Genomic DNA, 23230 nt, shown 5'->3' on the forward strand with positions numbered 1-23230 from the left:
TTTCTGTCCAAACATTAAGAAAGAATTCAGAGAGAAAAACAGTCAGATTTGTTGCTCAAAGCCACATTTGCATTTTTAGTTCATTAAACCGCATCACTGTTTATTTCATTCTGACTGTCTGACCTGCCCAAAACTCCTCACACAGACTTTCAAACATCTTTTGTTCGTTTCAACACGCTTTTCTCTCTGTGTTACCTCTGCTCCCACTCACAAGACACTAAAGCCCGTCTTCCAGCTCTCAAATACTTCATCTCTATGATGAGCTAAAGAGTGAACATATCAGGTTAGTTCGGCTTTTTGTGGAGGTACAAGGTGAGTCACAGTGAAATCCCATCCTCCCTGACCTGCTCTCCATTTACAAGACAGATGGAGGCAGCAAACACTTATTTAACTCAACCTTTAACAAAGAGAAAAAGACTTTTCCTCTAGCTGTAGGACCCACTATGATAGCAAACACTGAGGGGAGGGATTATTATGTGACACCCAGCTGCTTCACAGCCCTGACTTACAGCAGCATGGCTGCAGGATGTGGAATAAAGAGATGGAGCACTGCCAACTCATTACCATTTTGTTTGAGATAATGCATAAAACAGGAGAGATGAGCAGGATAAAAGCAGAAATTAAAGTACGAATGACTGGTTTGGAGTTAAAGGCAGAGCTTTGTCTGATGAAGTAAAGTTGAGTAAAAGGTTTGAAAGGGAGGGAAAGTGAAGAGGAGGAAGAGAGGAGTCTAATGAGCTGAAGCATCGCAGCAGGAAAGCACAGTGCAGTTTGTTCTTCTCACACTCTTAATGACTCCTACTAAAGAAGTGACAGTGATTTTCTTTAAGGCTGCAACTTTGACTAAAGGTTTTTCTCTTACCAAAGACTTTTACGGGCATTTACTAATGACTTCTTTCAGGGCTTTTACTGCTGAACTTTACTGGATCACTAATGTCTTTTTAATGACGCCTACTAACAAATGGTATCAAAGATCTTACTTCTGATCTCACTGTCTCCCTCTCTTTTGTCTGTTGAAGTTGTTTGAGTCATGGGTCAGACCCCCTTTTTTGCTCTAAATTGACATGATAGCATGACACATCCATGATGAGAATCTCCCATTCCACCACATCCCAAAGGAGCTCTATTGGATTGAGATCTGGAGACTGTGGGGGCCACTGGAGTCCAGGGAACTCATTGGCGTGATCATGAAAGCAGTCTCAGATGATTTGAGCTTTGTGATGTGGAATGTTATCCTGCTGGAAGTATCCATCAGAAGATGAGTACACTGTGCTACTGTGGACTTGAAACCTTGCTCAGTTGGTACTTACAGCTATGGTCTAAGATCTGAAAACCAGTTTGGCTGATGAGACACATTTGAAAAACGCAGCTTCTCTCACCCCTCCCCTCCATGTTCCAAGATCCCGCCCCCCAGCTCTATCACCCTTCTTCGCCTCCTAACAACACGCCCCCTCCGTCAGAGCAAGAAGCCGGCCGGCAGAAAATGTAACAAACAAGACAGTCATCCTCCTTGTAACACACAGTGGTAGCTTTTTCAATTGGACCGGCGCGATCCAAACCATGAATTAGCCGGCGAAGCAGGTCTGTTGTTGCAACTGCCAGCTGATCAGAGCAGAGCCGACTGTGGGCGAGGCTTCACCTTTCTCGATGTGTCTTCACCAGCTCAGTTTACAATGCTAAAGATGCGTGGCTAGCTTATGCTAAAATCTATTGACAGAGCCTAACCGTTCCAACCAGCAGCGTTCAGTCATTAGCCAGTATAGGCCCAGACTAACCAGAGTTATTCAGCTGACATCTCCCACTGTGGTAAACAAAGTCATTACCTGTTCAACAGAAACTCAGCTGTCTTGACGTCAGTCTTCAGTCCCAAATCCCTCTGCAGCTTTTTCCACTGTTCGTACATTTCTCCAATATTCAGTCTCTGTTGGCACCTGTATTGCTCATAATTCTTCCTTGCTTCAGCCTTTTCCTCAGCAGCTAGCTGACGTGAGAGGGGTAGTGGGGAAGGACGAGGTGGGACAATGGGCATGATGGTGCGAAGCGAGGGAGACAGGGGATTGGATGGACTCACGCATCGGACTGGTCAACTAGTATGCAGCTTTGCAGCGGATATACTGAATGGATTTTTTTCATTCTTTTTGGTCTTTATATTGTGTAGATTGGACCATAGGACCATAACAGCCCTATGAACGGTGTTATTAAGATGGACAAAGCTTCAAAATTGTACACCATAGCTTTAAGGACCTAAAGTGTGCCAAGAAAATCTCCCCCACACAGTGGTGTAATGGGACTTTTGATACTTAAGTACATTTAATTTGAGCTACTCTAATATTTTTGCTCAAGGGAATTTTTTGTGACTTTCAAGTACTTTATAGACCACTGCCCCCACACCATTACGCCAGCAGCAGTGGCCTGAATGTTGATACAAGGCAGGATGGATCCATGCTTTCATGTTGTTAACATCAAATCCTGAGCCTAACATCTGGATGTGGAGCAGAAATCCAGACTCATCAGACCAGACATTAGTCAGTCACTGTTTTCACATTCTGGCGAGCCCACATGAAGTTTCAGTTTCAGTTTCTTTTTCTTAGCTGATAGGAGTGTCACCTGACCTGCTGCTGTTGCCCATCTGCTTCAAGGTTGGACGTGTTGGGAGTCTGAGTCCTGCACCAATAAAATGATGCCGTCATAGTTTTTCTGCAAACTGGTTTCAGAACAATGAAGGACCTGGAATAAAATTAGCTCATCCCTCAAACACCTCAGCTGCTCGCCTCAAACTAAAGGATGTGTTGTGGTTGTGATTATTATTTTGCATTGTTACGAAATGGTTTATGGAAATTATAAAATACCCACATCCTGACATATATATTATACATAATACTGCTGGGAAATACATTTTGTTTGTGGAGGTAATATGGAGCCGTGGGCCATAAAGCCTTCCTCTAAGCTGTTGTGCTTGTGAGGCATAAAAGGATAATTTATTGTTCTGTTTTTGTGCTATCCATGCACTACCGGTGGGCTGCTGTCCTGGAGATTTATTCAGGATCTTTGCTTTACTGGCCCACTTGAGTAAGTTACTTTGCATAAAGACATCGATTAGACACCTACTGTATAGTTAATGCAGGGACTGTGTCTGCAGCACAAAGAGGCTGAGGCTGAGTCACACGCAGACAAAGCTGGTCTGTGAGCAGCCGCAGAGGGGCTGGTGACGGACTGCTTCTCCCTGCGTGGCTGCTTTAACGACAGGCAGAAAACTCATTCGGCAGGATGAACAAATCACTGAGACCAGCCTCAGCAGGCGTCACTACCTCACACAGACAATACCACTGCTCCCTGCTGGAAAATCTATATCTCTGCCGGAGTCTTTGAATAAGAATGAAGGAGCACATGTAGAAGCTGGAGGGTTCATCTATGCAGAGACTAGAGAAGAGTGTGAGGGGAGAAACAGGAGGACGTCATTTGGCGTGCTGGTTACACGTTGGTGCAGCCCAAAATGACTAACCCCCATCTGGAACATTAGACAGTAAAAATGTCATGTGTTGTCTTTGTATCCTGTCTTTTGTGGATTCATCTGTAGTTTCTTTCTCTGTTTATTCTCTGTTTCTTCTTCTGTTTCCTGTTTTGTTTTGTAGTTTTTATTCCATGTGTTTGTAGTTTAGTTTCCCCTCCTCTTTGATTTCACTCACCAGTTCCACCTGTGTTTTTTGAAGTCTCTGTTTCCTCCCTCACCAGTGTTTCTTCTGTGCTTCTGGTGTTTTTTGGGATTTTTAGTTCCAGTTAAATTATTATTATTAGAGGTCCACAAATTTCATCGCACTTAGGTAATGATTAGACAAAGTTTTTCTTATTTATTTGAAATTATTCCTGAAATTTCATGAGAATTTAGTGAAAATTAGCACACAACTTCTGTCCAGATTCTGTTTTGCAGTGCGCCTGTACTTGCAGTGTCTATCACATCCAGGTAAGGCCAATTCACAACCTCACTCTTGGTGAATATCACATCTGAAGCCTTCAGTTGTATCATGTAAAACATTATAGGCCTAATCATAAAGGTTTATCATTTTGCATTTGATCTTAATTATGCATATCAAATTCTGTACTAAAGAACTTGGTGAAATAAAATGACAAATAGCTAACTACCAACTGCTTATTGGGAAATTAAATTATTCACTTAACATTTCAAAGGTAATTATCAGAGGAAACAATGAACCTAACTTCTTTATTCAAAATTAAGCAGCTATTCATCACCATAGCAGAAACACTGGGATACTTCTAAAAACATTTTGTGGTGGGTTGTGATTTAATTTCAAATAAATTATTTGCAATTTGGAGTTAATTTCAAAGAAACTGGAAAAACAGTAACCTACCAATTGAGACTGACAATAAATTTGGACATTATTTCAAAGTAGTTACGTGCTATTATCAAAGAAATAATTAAAAACTTTGTCTAATTATTACCTAAGTGTGATGAAATTTGCGGACCTTTAAAGTAAAATGTTACCAAATATTTTAGCAGGTGACACTCCTATCAGCAGGAGTGTAATTTTTAATATACAAAGGTCATCAAGAGCTCAAGTTGAACCTGACAAGTCTTTGAATTTAGTGTAGATAAAAATGAGGCAGACATTTACAAAAAAAAATGCAAAAAAAGAAACTTATATTCCTAGAAGATTTCATCAACAGATGTTGCTTTTGTTGTCTTTTTGTAAGCTGTATGGATCAATTTTCAAGTTCGGTTTATACAGCTTTTACATTGTTTATAGAATGAAGTAGAACAAAATACTCACCCTGAAGGCTTTCTTGATCCAAGCAGTGCTTCGGGAGATATTTAGATCCAAAATCGTGCAGCGTACGTCCGTATAGTGGGATCCATCGGGGCATAGACAGCGCCGCTCTTAAAACTGCATTAATCATCCAAAAACTCGTGTTTTTCACCAATATTCCATCATGGTCCGCTCCGAGATAGTCCTCTGTTGCAGTCCGTGTCACTCCAGACAGCGCTGTGTGGCTGTAATGACCTCTGAACTCATGAAGACTTTGTTTACGTTTGCCCCTCAAAGAAAGGAATCAGCGTTCCAGAAAGTACTGCGCATGCGCAGTCAGCTCTCCAGAGAATACTGCGCATGCGCTGCACGATTTTAGATCTAAATATCTCCCGAAGCACTGCTTGGATCAGGAAAGCCTTCTGGGTGAGTATTTTGTTCTACTTCATTCAATAAACGATGTAAAAGCTGTATAAACCGAACTTATCCTTTAAGACTCAGTTTCCCATGACCACTGCCACTCACTGTCACAAGGGTGTTGCTTTTGCTAAGAAGTGCATTTGCTTTGCAGAGTGGATCTTCTTTTTTTAACTTGTGTTTTTATAAGAAAACTTTTTGCAGGATACAAGGTGACAAACAGCTTAACCTGTGATTTAGCTCGTGCTCCATCACTATCCTGTTTAGCTTTCTTCTGCTTTTCTTCTTCATTTTTCTTTTTCTCATTTTAGCTCCAGTGTCTAACATTATTACAAAAATAAATCCAAGAAAGTCTGTTCTTTTAAAAAAAAAAAAAAAAAAAAAAAAAAAAGGTATTTTGCTTCTTACTGCAAAACTTTCACAGTCTGAACTTTTAGTCCACATATATAGATTTGTGTTCTCCCCGGAAAATCGGGCCAGAAATACTGAGGTATAAAATAAAAAAATTATATATTTTGGCATTGATGATCTTATTTAATTATATGACTTTTATAAATCTAGAAACAACACACCTTTTTTTTTTTTTTTTTTTTTTTTTTTGGCTTCTTCCCCCTGTGTTTCAAGGTACTTTTTGCCAACTTAACTCTTGTACAACATAAACTGCAATAGTTACTCCTAATTTTCTAGATTTAAACTTTTTGCCCATGGACCATTCTTAAAAAAATAAAAAGGGGAGTGTTCTTGTTATCATCTTCAAATGGTCCAAGTTAAAGAAAAATGAGAGATACTTGGCCTGACTCCCAGCCAATAAATATTAGTTTTATATTCACTTGAATGTTTTCTGATGGACAGGTGAGGGAGCAACCATTGCTGAGTTTCAAATTGCATAGTTTATGTTTTATTCAAACAAACATAACCTTTTCCTTTATTTGCCTAAAACTATTGATCTTGGTTTGTTGACCCTGGAGGGCAGAGGTTAGAGCAGTAGAAGCTAACATGAGGTAACTTAGGGTTATGTAACTGTCATGTAACTTTCTTGCCACTTGTGAGAGAAGTCCTGCAGTCAGTTCACACAAAGGGAAAACTTTACAATGAGACATCTCCAGTAAAATTGACAGGCAAGTGACGTTAATGTTTGTTTCATAAGAGGTAAAATGTAGCTCCCAGCTTTTGCAAGTTGGTGTTTACTGTGTGTTTGTATTTATTTGATACATTTAGATTTCTATTATGCATTTAAATTTGAGTGGAAATATTTTATTTCATCTTTTCAGGACTAAAATAAATGTGAAAAAGATCCCTAGAATAACTCAGTGATTTAAAAAAATGACTGAAAATTTACTTTTTTATGACTTTTTAGAGCTAAAGTGGATTAGTGTTGCTGCTTGTAGTGTGTGCACCATACAAACATTACACAAATGAAGGCCACTTAGTATGTGGAATTTACCTGTAGTTTTGGTTATAAACAAAATGCAGTAAAACTAATGAGAAATCCATAATTCTTAAAAACCAACCAGTTTTCCTGTCAGACACATGAAAACATCATTATGCTGTATTATATTATTCTTCTGTTTTGCAGAATTTGTGAACCCTGGGAAGAGATGTCCTCTCAGGTCAGACTGAGGCTGCTGCCAAAAGCCAGATGTCTTTTCGATGAGCCTGTTCAGGTGAAGGTGGCCGGGCTGAGGTCCAAACAGGTGGTCACCATGAGAGCCAGAGCAACTGATGAGAAAGGGGAGATGTTCAGCTCCTCAGCCACCTACAGAGCTGACGGAAACGGAGAGATCGACTTAGATAAGGACCCCTCACTCAGTGGGACGTATGTTGGAGTTGAACCCATGGGTTTGCTGTGGTCCATGAAGCCACACAATTTGCACAAAAAGTTTCAAAAAACCAAGTCCTTAGATCCCCATGTGGTGAAGATTTCTGTGCATGAGGAGGGGGAGGAGGGGGAGATGCTGGCTGAGGTGATCAATGAGAGGCTTATGATGGCAGACGGGGTCAGCAGGCAGCCAGTCAAAGAAGGAAATATCCGTGGTGTCCTGTTCACTCCACCAGGTTGGTGTCTCTTCGCTTTAGTTCAGTCTTTTCTAGCAAAAGATGCTATGAGGAGGATCTGTTTTAATTGGACCGCATCGCCACCTTCTGGCCTGGAGTCTCCGCACACTGTCGTCAATTACTTTTAGCGAAGTGTGTGTTTGTTGTGGAATTAAACAGACATTGGATGGAAACAAATTTTCTTTGTTATAGGCAACTTTTTACTGGATAAAACGTGCCGAGGTGAGGTATTTATCAGTACAGTCATGTAGCGTTACGGTGTGAAACGTCACATCAAGCAAATGTACTAGCTGGCTTGATGTTGCGCTATTGTCAGCCCGGTACTTTGATGTATCTGTAGGCTACCATGACAACAACACGGTCAGTTTGTGTAGGTAGTTTAGTAGCTGTCTATGTTTAGCGCAGCTGGCAGCCCGGTGCTCTAAGACATGTCCGTGAAGTGTAACGTTTGTAAATCCTGGTTTGCTATGTCCTGCCAGTCATCTACCAAGCAGAGCTAACTAACGTCGCTCTTCATTTTATTGATAGACTCTCAAGTTTGAACAGACCACTGCAGAATAACTGCTGACTGTGGGTTGGAATGAACATTATCACACACAGTTTAGCCCTTTTAGCCTTTAGCCTGTGTGTTATCACTCTCCTGTTTATCTTTCTTCTGCTCTTCTGTCCTTTTGTCTTACAGATAGGCTCCTGTGTCCACCACCACTACAAAATCAATCACAGAAATCACTTTCAGCAGAGAAAAACACAGAATTCTCTTCTCACTACTAAAAGTGCCAAATCAATCCGGTCCTGCTCGACCTGACCAGGAAGCTAAGAAGTAGCATTTTGAAAGAACCTGTAACTTGTAATATTGGCACTCATTTTAAAGTGTGGATTAGAATCAGGCTTAAAACTAGAAGGGAGACTTTCACAAAATCACTTGGAAATTCATCAAAATTGTAAGAAAAAGTCAGAATTCTGACTTTTTTCCCGAATCCTCTTCTGTGCAATTCATTTACATTTGTAAATGTTCTGTCTTATTGTTCAGGAAAAGGTCAATTCCCTGCTGTGCTGGATCTTGGCTCCTTCATGTCAGAGAAGAGAGGGAGTCTGCTGGCCAGCAAAGGCTTCGTGGTTCTGGCAGCTGCAGTGTACAATGACAAGCTTGCAAACATCAGACAGATCCATCTGGACCATTTTGAAGAAGCAGTTTACTTCTTAAGACGCCATCCAAAGGTGAATTGATCAGATGACATGACACCTTTTTTGAAATGATCAGTTAGTGAAAAGTTTATGTATTGTCTTTCCTCAGGTGGGAAGCAAAGGAGTTGGTGTGATATCACGGTCAAAGGGAGGAGATATTGCTCTTTCACTTGCTGCTTTTGTGTCTGGCATTGAGGCTGTGGTTTGGATCAATGGCTGCTGTTCCAATGCGGCCATCCCTCTCCACTATAAGGAACGTCAGATCCTCTCCCCACTAAAGTTTGACTCCAGCAGGATGATTCACACTCCGTCAGGCGCGTACATGGGCAAGAATGTTGTGGATGATCCCCGAGCAGAGGAGAACAAAGACAGCCTGATCCCTGTTGAAAAAGCTGGGGGACGGTTTCTGTTTGTGGCCTCAGAAGACGACCTGAACTGGGACAGTAAGATGTACATGGACCTGTTGGTGGAGAGACTGAAGCATCATGGGAAGGAAAATTTTGAGTGCATACTTTATCCTGGAGCAGGTCACTCTCTGCAGCCACCTTATGAGCCGTTCTGCCCCTCAAGCTTTCATCGTACTGTGCGGGCTCCAGTTCTGTGGGGGGGTGAGCCCAGGTCCCACACAGTAGCCGAGGTCCACGTGTGGAAGAGGATCCAGGAGTTCTTCAGAGCCAATCTGAGCTGCGATGCTGCAAACGCTAAAGCCAAGCTATAGATGGAAACACAATAGGATGAAGGAAGGCTCCAATCAAATGATCTCTATAAGGTCACTTTGTGAATTTGCTGAAGGGACAACAGGAATGAGTGAAAACAGCAAACACGTAAACGTGGTTTATCATCATCCCCTGTTCCTGGGTAAGAGGTGCTTTGTTTTTTTTTCTATCAGTCTAATCACTGGAAAAATAATAAGGTGCTCCGCTCTAAAGGTATGTTGGTTTTGCAGCTCTCAACTCTTTCTGGTCTAAAACAAGGTGTGTTGGATGGTCTTTGAGCACCACCTAGTGGCAAAATATTTAATTGCAATGGATAAAAAAATCACCTTTTCTGAAGGTTTCTACAAATTTATTTACACCTGTTGGTTGTCATTGTTTGTAATCTGATTTATTCTTTAATGTAATGATTTACTAACAGTGTATCTGTTTCTGTAACCAACAGCACTGTGACAAGTTAAAGTCAAATGATCTAAAACTTTTGTCTTATTAAGTACAGATGGTTGTGATGGTAATAAAGTAAAAGTATGACTCTTTTTCGACTCATTATTATGTTCATGTTTGTTTTGAATGTGTCATTAGTTTTATTGGAACCATCAAATTATTTTTACTGCGCCAGAAACAAGTAAGATTAGTTTTTTTTATTCATTGGGGATAATGAAGTTGGAGGCTATGGAGTAAATCAAGTGACTCAGAGGTGCTTTCTTATATTTTATTGTGACAGGGAGTCATAAAAATGGAGCAAAACTAAATAAAAACAATACAAAAAGACAGTGGATTTACAAAGGGTGAGGACAGAACGATCGATATGCAGCCTTCGACAGTACAATGAACGAGTTGGCACAGAACAGAAAAACAGGGCGGAGGGATGATCTAAATTTGGCGTAGAAAGAAAAACAGGGAGAGTAACGGCTTCATAACAAGATCCTTCAGCAAAACGGCGACGACTCATGCTTTTAAAATCACAGAGTTTTAGAATTCAGTAGCTTCATAACGACGCAAAGAGCGGATGCACATGTAACAGTTTCTAATTCTCAATTCATTCCTGGCTTTTTTTTTTTTTATTTTAGCTTAAACAGAATTCATGTTTACAGAATACATGTTTTATCTTTTTTATATTTTTTTTGTTGAACAAACTTCAGCTCCCAGAACCACATAATGGGCTTTTTCTGTTTGTCTTGAGATCATTTTTCATACTAAAATATATTATTGTATCAATTCAAACTACATTAATGTACACTACAATGTGTAATAAATAACCATTAAAGAAAATATAAAAATAAGACACATAAATATAAAAAAGTCTTCTAAAAACTAAACAGGTACATTTTTTTAATCTGTGAAAAGGGTTCTAATACTGCCATTGTTGAAAAAAAAAAAAAAACATACAGAGGACACAAAAACAACTTGAAACAGACTCATATTAAAACACTGTTCAGTAAAACGAACTGAAAACACCTTCAACAGAGACCACATTCACCAGCGTTTGTTACCTGAAGTGCGGGACAGCTTGCCACAATATTAGTCTTTTTAACTCTCTGAAAACAAGTGCAGACATAAAAGAATTTCAAATTTTACTGTGAAATCTTTCTTCCATTTTACCGGAAAATGAGCTTTGATTTCAATATTTTCCATTCTAACGTGATTTTTTTGCTTTTTAATATGTTTGAATTGGAACATTTCCTGTTTTCAGGTACTTATGTAAACACTTCAAACCCAATGTATCATTAATCAGTTTTTTTTTCTTAGCATGTGTAAAAAGCTGATTATCTCAAGTTTAAAAGGCATGTTGTATCCACAGGTAAATTCTACCTTTCCACCTCAAAGTCCTTTAAACTGTAGTTAAAAGGTGACTTTATGGAAGAAACTGCAGCTGTGCGATATTCCAAAACTAGTTGTGGGCTTTTAGCGGATGAAGAAGCACAACAAACACATCATATGTTAAAGGAGTGAAAGCACAGGCTTTTTAAGGATGTAAAATGTAGGAGTGGAAATTTGTGTTTGGTAATTAAAGCTCCTGTGAGGATCACAGGCGCCCCCTGAGAACAAAAAAGTAGCTTTTACATCTTTGCTGAATTTTTTCCTTTACATGAGCACAGAGTGGACCCTGAATATTTGCAGCAGGTTAAGTCTTTTTCTGATGCAGTTTCAGCAGCGTGCTGTTGATGGTCTGGTCTGACACCTACCCCCTCACTGCAGTTATAGACACTAGAAAATACAACACAGAAGCTGTCAGTCTTGCTTCTCGTAGTTTTGTTTGCTTTTGCAGGTCATAAAAAGGTATGATTGTTCATTTTAGTTTGTTTCGCAGTGTCCAAAAACTCTCAGAGGAGCTTTAATCACCCAGCTGAGAATACACAAATAATGAAAGTATACGCTATTTGATAACCATTTGGATTATCAGGGGTCAGATTGTCAGATTTGATTTGCTTAATTGGTGTTTTATGGATGTAAAATAACTTTCCCTAAAGCTCCTGTGTGGAGTTATTGACTGATTATGATTTGGATTAAAACCATGACAACCTACAAAGCAAACAAGACTAAATCAAGATCAACTCTTTCTATATTTAAACCATAATGCCTGTAACTCCTGTGAGGGGGTCGGTGTCAGACAAGGTAATTCACAGCACACTGAACAAGCATTTTTAAAACTCTTTTACTGCAAATATTTACAGGGATACATTTCACTCTTAAAAACACAGCTTAGTTACATTTTTACATATGTACAGGATAAAATTATGAAAGATGTAAGAGGTATCACTTTGTTGAAAGAAAGCGCCAAAATCAAGGACAACAGAAAAGTTCCTCACAAGAGCTCTAATGCGCCAAACCAACGATAAACATAATCACTATCCTGAGCTCATATGATGGTTTTCTAGAGCTCAGCAAACTTTCAAAGGCCATGAACATAAAAAAAAAAACAAAAAACAAACAGATTTCACAGTAAGCTTCCTTCGGTCATTGTGGCAAAAATCAGCTGTTCTGTGCAAGTCGACAAACATTAGTCAATATGAGTCTCTTCAAAGTAACAGAGGGACATAATACTGGCTACATGTGAGAAGAAGAAATAATAACACTGTTCAATGGCACTTTTAACAGCACACAGGTCTTGCATAAGGCTGGAGGCATTGGGGTGGAGCAGGAAACAGCCCAGCTCCTTCACGTACAGTATGACTTCATATATATTTATATATATAGATAAGCTAATAACACTGAAACACTGAGAACATAAGTCAACCAATAAAACGAGGAGCTTGGTAAGAATGGGAGCGTGTGTTTTGTGACACAGCTGAGCCTAAAGGAGGTGGAGATGACTCCACTCGCTCAGGCTCCACCAGCTTTCAAAACACAGGCGCCTGATGCTGGCTTTGAGGTTGTGACTCTACCTTCCCTGATTGGACAAATTTGGTTATGGCGTTCAGAAGCCACGTTCTCGTCCCTGACTCCCCATCCCGCCCACAACCCTCCCCAAGAATCCTTTGTTTTCTTTAAGGCTAACAGTCAAACTGAAAACAAAGGTAATGCTAGCTAGCAAAGACTAACACTAACACGAACAACATCTCGCTAGCTAGTGTACGTTTATAACACTGAAGGGCATACGATGCATGAGGCATGTATCCATAGGTAAACCAGGAATACTGTAGTGCAGAGGTTTTTGTTCGTAGAACTCAATAAAATACTGATTTAGGAAACTTCATTGGCAATAAAAAGGTATAGAAATCTTTCTCATCTTTACAGGTTAAAATGTTTTCAAAGGAGAACAAGATTAGTAACACTGATCAAATGAAAACAAACAATAAAAACAACCTGGGATGTCTCAGTAACAAGTCTAACAAGTCGAAGGGTGAGTTCAGCTTTAAAATCTGTACTTCTATAAACAATTTTTAACACTGATATTTTCATTTCCACAAGAAAAAAAAAAGTCTTTTTGTTTTTTTTCTGTATTCAAGTTCAGGCACACCTGGAGTTTGTACACAGTAGTGGACCGATATATTCAGGCAACCGCTGCAAATTTATGACTTTCCTGCGGTTTTGTCTTAGTTAACTCGAGTTTGTCGAGTTGCAGATTGGAACTGTTATTTGGCGTTTGTTGTCACTTCATTCGTAGGATCACTGATGTTGGTGGACGCTTCTTTTGTAGGATCACTGACACTGGTAGACGCTTCATTTGTAGCATCACTGACGTTGGTCGGCGCTTTATTTGAAGGATCACCAACATTGGTGGACGCTTCATCTGTAGGATCACTGACATTGGTGGACGCTTTATTTGAAAGATCACCAACGTTGGTGGATGCTTCATCTGTAGGATCACTGACACTGGTAGACGCTTCATTTGTAGCATCACTGACGTTGGTCGGCGCTTTATTTGAAGGATCACCAACATTGGTGGACGCTTCATCTGTAGGATCACTGACATTGGTGGACGCTTTATTTGAAAGATCACCAACGTTGGTGGACGCTTCATCTGTAGGATCACTGACGTTGGTAGACACTTCATTTGTAGGATCACTGACATTGGTGGATGTTTCATTTGTAGGATCACTGACGTTGGTGGACGCTTCATTTGTAGGATCACTGGCGTTTGTCGACACTTCATTTGCTGGATCTGTGATGTCTGTCGTCTCTTCCTCCATGGGTTCTGTCACACCTGCCGTTTCCTCCTCCAAAGGTTTAGCGATGCTAGTTGTCCCCTCTTCTGGAAGTTCAGCGGCATTTGTCGTTGCTTCCTCCAAAGGTGCTTCGATGTTTGTCGTCTCTTCCTCTGTTGATTTAGAGAGTATAGCAGTCTCTGCCTCTGTAGATTCAAGGTTGTTAGTTGTTTCTCCCTCCGTTGATTCAGGGATGTTTGTTGTCTCTGCTTCTGTAGGTTTGTTGACATTTGTATTGTCCTCTATAGGTTTACCAAGGTTAGTTGTCTCTTCAGTGATTTTTGTTGTCTCTTCCTCCGTGGGCTCAATGCTAGTTTCCTCCTCCTCTGTTGGATTATTTTTCTTGTCTTTCTCCACAGACTTGTCCATTGTTGTCACGTCTTTCTCTGTAGTTTCTGCCTCCTTGACACTTTTGTCTGTTTCTGCTACACAGTCTGCAACTTTTTCAGTACCCTCACTCGCCTCCTTTCCTCCGATTGTTTCCTCTGTCTCGTCCACCATCATGTGATCCTCCTGTAGCTCCACCTCAACAACATCATAATTTAACTCTGGTTCTGCTTCTCTTTGCATTTCTTCATCAAACTCCTCCTCCTCATCTTCTTCCTCCTCCTCGTCATCATCAAAGTTTCCTTCATAGATCTCACACTCGCCGTCATCAATCTGAATGACCCGGATGTCGTCTACGCACATCGCCTCATCGTCTTCCTCATCCTCGCTGTCTCGCTCGTCTGAGTCCGGTTGAGAGGGCGGGGTGGTTGTCCGGCTGTCAGACTGCAGTTCAGATCCAGGTTGGGTCATCTCCGTACTGACCCTGCGTGGACCTGGATCTGGTCTCAGCCCGTCTTTCTTGCAGTAGGAGTAGCGATGGTTCATGTGCTGGGAGTAGGAGCCGGAGTGAGAGAAACGCTTCCCGCACTTGTCACACTGGTATGGTTTCTCCCCAGAGTGCAGCCTGGTGTGTTCGATCAGGTGGTGTTTGTGTTTGAAGGCCTTCTTGCAGATGGGGCACTCGTGAGGCCGTTTTCCTTCAGACAGAATATAGAGTCAGACAGAGACACATGCTACCATTTTCCTGCACAATAACCAAAACTAAAAAGAAATGTGGGACTAAAATAAACAGATTTATTCAACTTAATCAAAACAACAAATTTATTTTCATTAATACCTGTGTGTTCATATTTGTGCCTGATCAGGGAGCTGGTCTTGTGGAAGACTTTGTTGCACAGATCACAGGCATAAACGCCCTTCCCGAGCCGAGGCCTCTTCGCCTGAACAGCTGAATCTGGGTCCACACCCTCCTCTGTCTGGGCTACGCAGTCAGAGCTATTTTCCAGATTCTCCTTCTGTGAATGAAAGAAAGAAAAAGTTACTTACTACCTTCACCACAAAGGTTAAGTTTTTGGGAGAGCTTGTCTGTTTGTTTGTGAACAACATAACTTAAAAAGTTACAAACAGATCTTGATGAAAGTTTCAGGAAATCTTTGAATTAGGATACGAAAGAACTGATTAAATTTTGGAGTTGATCTGGATCACCGTCTGGATCCAGGATTTTTTTAAAGGATTCTTTATCATTGTGAGATTGGACCGGTTTTCACCATATGTGTATACAACTCGGCAATAAATGGTCAGATTGCTTTGCAAAACAATACAAGACATGGTCACCACAATTTCTGACAGATGTAAAAGTACGATCCAGATCCTGGCAATATTCTGGATACTAAGATTTGAGTATGAAATATGTACTGGGTCATCATAATTTTCAACACTTTCAGGTAACAAATTATCGTACAAACCTGCAACTAACACCAAATTGGAGCAGACAGTCTGCTGAAAGGGAGTATCACATTAAAGAAGGACTAACGTGTTGGTGACAATCACAATATGCTTTTCTAGTTTCTCTCTGAGGTTTTGACACTGAATGTTTATGCTTAGAACCAGATTAAACATGTCAAAATTTTTGTCAAAGATCAAATAATGTTAAAGTTGAGAAAAATAGTTTAACGCTACCAACCTTGTGTCCGTTGAGTACGACGGTCTTTGCTCCAGTGGAGTTGCTGGCTGTAGCGGCATATGTGTAGGTGAGCTGAGGGATGAGAATGGTGCGTTTAGCTGTGGTGTTGATGGAGCCGAGACAGCCCACCGTGCCCTGACCGGCGATAGCCACCAATGTGGGCAGCTGGGCTGCGGACACAATGTTGACGGGTCTCCCGGTCTGAGGGGTGGTGACGTAGATGGTTCGACCCTCAAACTGCTCCTTCCTCAGACAGGTCAGGTTTAAGGGCTGCTCCTGCTGTTTGTTGGGGGGCGTCTTAGTTTCCACTGTTGTTGCCATGTGTTTGGGTACGGAGAGATCAAGCGGCTCTGCCTGAGAGTCCAGAGCCTCTGGATCTTCGGGCTCTGTTTTAACGATGACTAGGTCTCCATTAAGGTTTAGTTGTGAACAGTCTGAGGCTTTGTCAGATTTTTTTTGAGTGCTGCCTTCCTCTGGCTCTTTACTCTGATCAGAGGAAGTTGTGTTTACAGCTTTTAAAGACACTGCTGTAGCATTATTGCAGTGTTTATGCACATTTTTCCCAGAGTTCATCTTGGCAAACCACTTTCTGACCACATTAACAGGAATACTGACAGACTCAGAGATCTTCTTCAGCTCCCCCTCACTGGGGTTGGCGTTGGAGGCAAAGTGGGTTTTCAGGAGCGAGAGGGGGTCATCTACAGGCGGCTCCTCCAACGTCACCCCAGCCTCACTCAGCAGATCAGCGAACGAGGGGTCCAAAGCAGCCGAGTCAACCGCCTCCCCATTGGCTGCTTTGCGGTGCTGGAGTAGGTGCAGCGCCTCCAGGTGGTCAGGACAGTCATCACAAAGTAAACACGTACTAGAACTGTTCACTTTTGGCATCTGAGCTGTTTGAGGGACTGACGTCTTGACAGTTGTCTGCTGTGTTTGTGTGACCACCTCTGCCTCCATGATGTCCACCGACTCTGGCTCTGTCTTCACAATGGAGAGGTCAGTCACTCCTGGGGTTGGCGGTTTATCCGTTTTGCTGGGGGTGGGGGCTGCAGGCGTGACGACACTGAGAGGAAGAGAAGGGGGATTGTTTTTGGCAACAAGCGATGCAGGCTGGGTCGTGGCAGTGGTAGCAGTTGTGGGGTTGATGCTGTAGTTGATGATGATCTTTGTGGTGCCGTCGTGATCCACAAACGCAGGCAGACTGATGATCTGCTGCTGAGGCTGCTGGACCACAATTCCCTGCTTCCCCTGTGCCACCACACCATTAGCTGTTCCCAGCACCTGCCTGAGAACATTTCCGTCCATTGCCACCTTCAACACATTCTGTAAGTCATTCAGATTAATACTGATGGGTGACATCAGGCCGACCGTGGGTACGACCATGGCCACTCCTTGAGGCAGGGTGGCGGCTTGAACAACGGCCGGCTGTGTTGTCCCGCCGTTCACCACACCGTTTGTACCAGCTGACGATGTTGTTGTTGTTGTTGTTGCTGCCATCGCAGGCTTGCACGCTAATTCCACAGGTTCAGATTTGATCTGGGTGACAGGGAGCTGCTCCTGGAGGGGTTTGCTTTCAGTTTTCTCTTTGAGGGTCAAACGGGCCGGGGCGATTGCCACCAGAGTGGACGGGAGTGGAGGGGGTTTGATCAGAGTTCGAGGGGCACCATTGGGAGGTGTGGCACCCACACACTTCTTGCTGCTGATGTGGGAGCTGTAGGAGCCTGAGTGGGAGAATCGCTTCTTGCAGTTGGAGCACTCATATGGTTTCTCACCTGTGAAAGCAACGCAGAGGAAAATGAAACACTGTCACAAAGACGCTCTTTAAAATCTTAAAATGACTTTAGTCCTCAATCTTTTATTGTTCTCTTGTTGGTCTCTTTCCTCTATTTAGAGCTTAGTTATCATTGGGGTGTTGACAAACATTTGCATCTTTGAAGTACTACAAAAAATGTTATAGTTGCACTGAAGAGTCACATTTGTATTCTTTTTACTTTAACTTTAATCACTTGTACTTTTATGACACTGATAGATTTATCCCATTTAAAACTATATTGTCAAAAACAAAACAAAAAAACACATTTTTAATTGGTGTACTTTTACAAGAGATCTTCTCTAAGTGTCTTAGATCCTAAAAAGGCCGCTTTTATCCTTTCTTAGGCAGGATCTTTAATCCTTCAATTCTAATAATTGTAACCTGTTATCTTTTCCGTTGCTTCATATTTTTTAATTCTCTTCTGTAATTTTTTTTAGCTCAAATCTTGTCCTCAAATTTCTCTGTAACTTACATTTTTTTTAAAGAAAAGTTAGACTTTTAGACTTCGACTTCGACTTCCTTTATTGTCATTACGCACATAACACAACAGTGCACTTGGAATGAAATTTCATTGCAATGGCTTCCGGGGTTAAAACAACACACGGTGATATGTCCATAAATAAGTGAATAAAAAATATGAAATACTTAAGTGCCAGAATAAATCATACAAAAATAAAATTTACAAAGTGTATTGCACTGTTAGAGTGTGCTATATAACCAAAGTTTATTGTTATTTCATACTAGAAAGACAACAGATTAAAGTTTACAGGGGAAAAAAATCCGTTTTTGATTTTTTAAAATAATTTTAGAGGTAAATTTTGTACAAAATACTTAAAAAAAGACAAAGAAATTGTACAATAAGGCCATAGTTGCTGCACAATTCAGTTACCAGTAATATTTAAGTTCCTATCGCATTGTTTCAATACTCCCTGTCTGTAATGCTGTTATTTGCATTTAATGTAATGATTAACATGTTCCAACCTTTAATACACAGCATTTCTTAACTGCTATATTTAGTCCCCTAAGGATAAAGTCTGAAGTCAGTGTGTAGATTATAGTTTTGCTGGAGTTGATAATTCCTATCACTCACCAGCAAACACAGTAAAAAACAAATAAGTAACTGTACAAAGCAGCAGGTGGCCTGTTTAAACTTTGCCAGACTGTGGCCTGACTGCGAGTGTTTGTGCAATGACTGAAAACGGCCGTTGCTGCAGTAACAACTCACCGCTGTGAATGCGCAGGTGCTCCTTCAGGTGGTGTTTGTACTTGAAGGCCTTGTTGCATTCGTTACACTTGAATTTACGCGAATTAGGTGCTCCTCCTGTGGCCTGGGAAACGTGACGCTGGGACAGACAGATAAATAAAGATCATTAGAGTTGAGCTGGAACAGAAATTATGCTTTTGCTTTTCTGATCTCAGCAGTGAACTGCTAGTTTTTACACAGCTGCAAAAAAAAAACAGGTAGAGCTGTGTAAGAAATCAAGACAGGAATTAATGCTGCTTTTGTTGCTGTGGAAATTTATTTATTTTTATCCCAGAAAACTCTGTAAGTAATGCACTTAAATGCATATATTAATCTGAAGGAAGTAAAATGTCTGTCTGTTTACAGTTAATGTTTGCTTCATCATGTGTCTCACTGTTGTAAAACTTAGGGAGTGGATGAAAAAACAACTTTTTTTTATTTAAAAAAATCCTATATATTTGGATTTTATTATTATTATTATTATTAGTTAATTTAATCTAGATTTATTTTAAGTGTTGAGTTTTATAATAAAACTGCGTTTTCTTGTCCCTCAAACCACTGTTGTTATCTAATCCACCTCAGTTTAATTTTCTTGCGCACGCAGCCGCAGAGCCCTGGGTGTCATGGGAGTGGGCGTGGCTTAATCTCAAATTGGTTGGAAAATAAATAACCCCGCTGCTTGTCTGTGTATGGGTCTGCTTCTGAAAAGGAGGGACCCTTTATACATAAAAGAGGATCTACAGTTTTGCATGGATGGTAGAACAAACCCGTAAAATTATAACTTTGCAAATCCAGCCAGGATTTCAAAATAATTGACATACTTTCCAATAGGAAGAAGGAAAACAAAGTTTAATTAGTACAAAGGTTATACCGAGTAAATAAAGCTGTTTAATAAATAACTAATAAACTAATTTGGATTGTAAAGAAAGTTTTGCGTTGAGGTTTCTTTGTAAAGACAAGTGCAACCTTACCTTTGCAAGAAAAACGTGCAAATGTGTCGGTTTTTCTAAATACTTAATGAGCTATAACTTGGGTTTTCTTTCTTTCTTTTTCACTTATGCACGTAGAGTTTTGCACGTTGCACGCGGTCCAGAAACTGTCCGAAGGTTACGTGTATTGCATAGTTCTCTATCCGTAATCCAGAGCTGATCTATGGAGGATGTCGTGTGTTTGCCGCGGGCTGTATGAAGCTTTTTTAATCCAGCGCTGGATTTCCTCTTTTCTTCGTCCCGATCCGATCGACCAGCGCGGGACAGAACAAAAGGTGAGTGGACAGGTAACCTCCGTGTCAGGTGAGCCATGAGGCGGGATGACGCCCCTGTCCCAACATGCAGCACGGTGTGACGTCACCGTTGTCTCTGTTTATCCTTTAGTTAGACGCGCGAGACTTTTCTGTGAATGGAGGCGCAAACACGGAGGAGAATGGAGGATGCGACATGATGGATATTAACACCAAGGAGGTCAGACAACTTTTTATTTTGCTTGGTTTTTCGAATGAACTGTTGGCTGGATTTGTCATCACAAAAAAAAGGGCTACCCATAATCCATTTGGAGAAAGTTGAAGCATTTTCTACCTTTGAGCAGTGTTGCAAAACGCGTTTTACCTGCTGCTCGTTTTAATCCTGTTAAGAAAACACAGAAGCAAAGTCCAACAACGCCAACAAATCACAAGCCGCATTGTCACACTCACAACAACGTCACAATACAGCCTCCTACTCTGTCAAAACTTTTTCTGCCCATGTCTGAATTATCTATACATACAACTCTTGTCTGTTACTATCTTTATCTTAAACCCAGAATTATTATATTTACAAAATTACGAATCTGCTCTTAAAATGTTGTGACCAGTCATGGCCTGGTCAGAGAGGAGTGAGCAGTTGTAGTAGTTGAGTAGCTCCAGTTAAACATATCCAAAACCAGAGATATGCTGCAAGTTGTGAAGCAATGTGCACAAAGGTCAACAGCTCAAACTCACACTTTCCCTCAAATCATCATGACCCTGTTTTATGATGCGTTTATTGAGTCTGTGTCGTCATTTTCTTTGGTGTCATGGTTCTGTCACCCATCTTTAGGGGAAAGAAATTCTTTAAAGCAAATGGAAAATTGGTCAAGTCTGCTAATTGGGGGGGTCACAGCCTTGTCCAGCTTTCTTGTTCACCAGACTCCAACAGCAAAATTACTCTTTTATTTAAATTATGGTTGATGGAGCTGGAATACTTTTATAAATCATACTTTTAAGATTCTGACTCTTTTGGATGACTTCATGTTATTTTTTATTTTGTAACTGTCATAAAGGATATTACCGTATTGCTGTAAAACAAAGCTAACAATTGGTACAAATACAAAAAAGAAAATTAAATCAAATTTAAAGTAGTCTTAACACCAGTCTCTTCAGATGAGATGCTTTTCTTATAAATGAAATGATCTCATTTCACTCCAGCCTGCACGTTATGATGTATCTGAACATAAACAGAGATGATGCATTCAGGTGTTTCTGTTACCGGCTCCCTGTTGTTCCTGTGGTGGGTCATGTGCCTCTCCAGCTGCGAGCGATAGGTGAAGGTGTAGCTGCAGTGCGAGCAGCTGTAGTTGTCGTCGCTGGTCTCATGGCGGTACTTGATGTGCTCCTTCAGCGAAGCGTTGCGCTTGTAGCCCCGGGAGCAGTAGGGGCAAATATGTAGCTGGGGGAAAGTATCTGGTGTGCCTGTTATGGATACAACAGAGAGGAGGTCATGTGGATGAGGCTTTATTACCTGATGTTCTGACTGAGTAAACTGGTATCTTCAGTCAGATAATGTACTTTTAGTACAGCTTCTGCAAACCTTCCTCACCCTGTGAATGCTTTAGTGGGCGGTGCACTGTTGAAGCACTTTTGTGATGTGGAATTTGACAGATGAGCCCAATTATTGACACTCTCTAACTGCATGCAGCGCTCATTATTTTTTACTTTTGATGCCTTCACTTTAGACTTTGCTTTAATACTTGAAAACAAAACACTTGATACCAAAGTGAAGCATTTGCATTTTTCCTCTGTGTAAATTTTACCATTTTCATCAGCGCCTCCTGTCTCCGCTGGACTCTGATCATCCTCTGGAGCTTCAGGGTAGATAACAGCTGTGTCTCCTTGCTGGAGAATCTCATCTACCAGCATGTCCTTCACCGACCCTTCTTCATCTTCTGACACACACTCCTCCTTCACTAAAACAGACACACACAAAAGTTTAAGGATCATTTCAGCATGAAATCTTCAACAGGCATGTTGGGATGCTGTTTTGCAATATCACCACTAGATGGCAGCAGAGAGCTCCTTAATACTTCCCTTTGACCACACTTGCTACCAATGTAACACATTTCTACAAATTTTCTGCAGAATCTTAAGTTTATATTTATAAATCAGAGTTTCCAAAGTAGGAGGACAAAAGAGTTGGAGAAAAACTACTAATGTAGCCACCTGGAAGAAAAAAAATCCAAATGTATTCAAACATTTTTTAAAGACAGAATTTTATTTTCAATAATACAGAAAATTGGCTGTCTAGAAAAAGAAAGAAGTTTCAAAAAAATAGGAAAGCGACACTTTAATAGCTGATATTGCATGACTTCTCTGACCCCTATTCTGTATGAAACAATTGCAACTGTTCAGAATCACAAAAGGTGACGTCTCACTGAAGTCCTCAGCTGCAGCAGTACCAAGCAGACTGTGAAGGAAAAACATAACCTTTATGTGAATGTATAATAAAAAGAGTTATGTTTCCACACTGATAAATATTCCTCCCACTCTTCCTTCCTTTTCTCATCCTGTGTTTGTCTTCCCTCTTCTCTTTGTCTCATCTCAAACTGTGAACTGTGACTTTAAACTTCTTGTAGCACTGTTTGTGTAAACAAACTTTTCTCCCCGTGTTACCTTTAAGCTGCAGAGCGTCTGTTGCCACAAACGACTTTCATGACACAGCACTGGACAGCCAGTGGGTTTAGTAAGAGGGGCGGAGGCGTTACTTCACTTAGTGTGTGTAAAAATGTTGATAAGAACTCGCAGTGAGGTGAAACTGCGGCCAGTGTTACTATGGAGACAAGGCATTTTGAGTGCAAGCAGGACGAGTGCCAAAGGCCACGCCTCTTCCTGCTGAGCCGTGTCAGGGACAGGTGCAGCTGTGTGTGTGTGTGTGTGTGTGTGTGTGTGTGTGTGTGTGTGTGTGTGTGTGTGTGTGTGTGTGTGTGTGTGTGTGTGTGTGTGTGTGTGTGTGTGTGTGTGTGTGTGTGTGAAGCAGGACCAGGCCGGGCCCCGTTAAGCCTCATTTTAAACACAGAGATCTCTGCTTCCCATGATCTCATCCCAAAGCTTTCTAAATCTCCCCTTTCTCCTCAGAGACGCACTCTTTTACCTTTT

General features: G+C 41.0%; 2 protein-coding genes across 4 annotated transcripts in view; one reads left to right on the plus strand and one right to left on the minus strand.

Moving 5' to 3' along the window:
* Positions 1–3758: 3758 nt before the first annotated feature.
* LOC141804624 (acyl-coenzyme A thioesterase 3-like) lies at positions 3759–9445 on the plus strand. 2 transcript variants are annotated; one of them, XM_074689161.1, is made up of 4 exons: positions 3759–3821; positions 6757–7235; positions 8266–8453; positions 8530–9445. In XM_074689161.1, exons 2-4 carry the CDS (start codon positions 6779–6781, stop codon positions 9136–9138), a joined length of 1254 nt encoding a protein of 417 aa, XP_074545262.1. In that variant the 5' UTR covers positions 3759–3821; positions 6757–6778; the 3' UTR covers positions 9139–9445. The 2 variants fall into 2 exon arrangements, with proteins under 2 accessions (XP_074545262.1, XP_074545261.1); XM_074689160.1 differs by lacking the exon at positions 3759–3821 and adding an exon at positions 3906–3961.
* A 397-nt stretch (positions 9446–9842) lies between these two features.
* The window catches only part of zeb1a (zinc finger E-box binding homeobox 1a), a 72688-nt gene continuing 59300 nt past the window's right edge, over positions 9843–23230 (minus strand). For both annotated transcript variants that reach the window (XM_074688434.1, XM_074688435.1), the window contains exons 3-8: positions 21892–22044; positions 21348–21550; positions 18829–18946; positions 15794–17562; positions 14948–15125; positions 9843–14807 (exon numbers count right to left, since the gene is read on the minus strand). In XM_074688434.1, the coding sequence (XP_074544535.1) occupies positions 13210–14807; positions 14948–15125; positions 15794–17562; positions 18829–18946; positions 21348–21550; positions 21892–22044 (4019 nt within the window). In that variant the 3' untranslated portion in view covers positions 9843–13209. The remainder of the gene's footprint in view (positions 14808–14947; positions 15126–15793; positions 17563–18828; positions 18947–21347; positions 21551–21891; positions 22045–23230) is intronic.

This window comes from Halichoeres trimaculatus, unplaced genomic scaffold, assembly GCF_033239565.1.
Source record: "Halichoeres trimaculatus isolate MK-OKI-2021-1 unplaced genomic scaffold, fHalTri1.1 fHalTri1_scaffold_15, whole genome shotgun sequence".
Classification (NCBI taxonomy): Eukaryota; Metazoa; Chordata; class Actinopteri; order Labriformes; family Labridae; genus Halichoeres; species Halichoeres trimaculatus.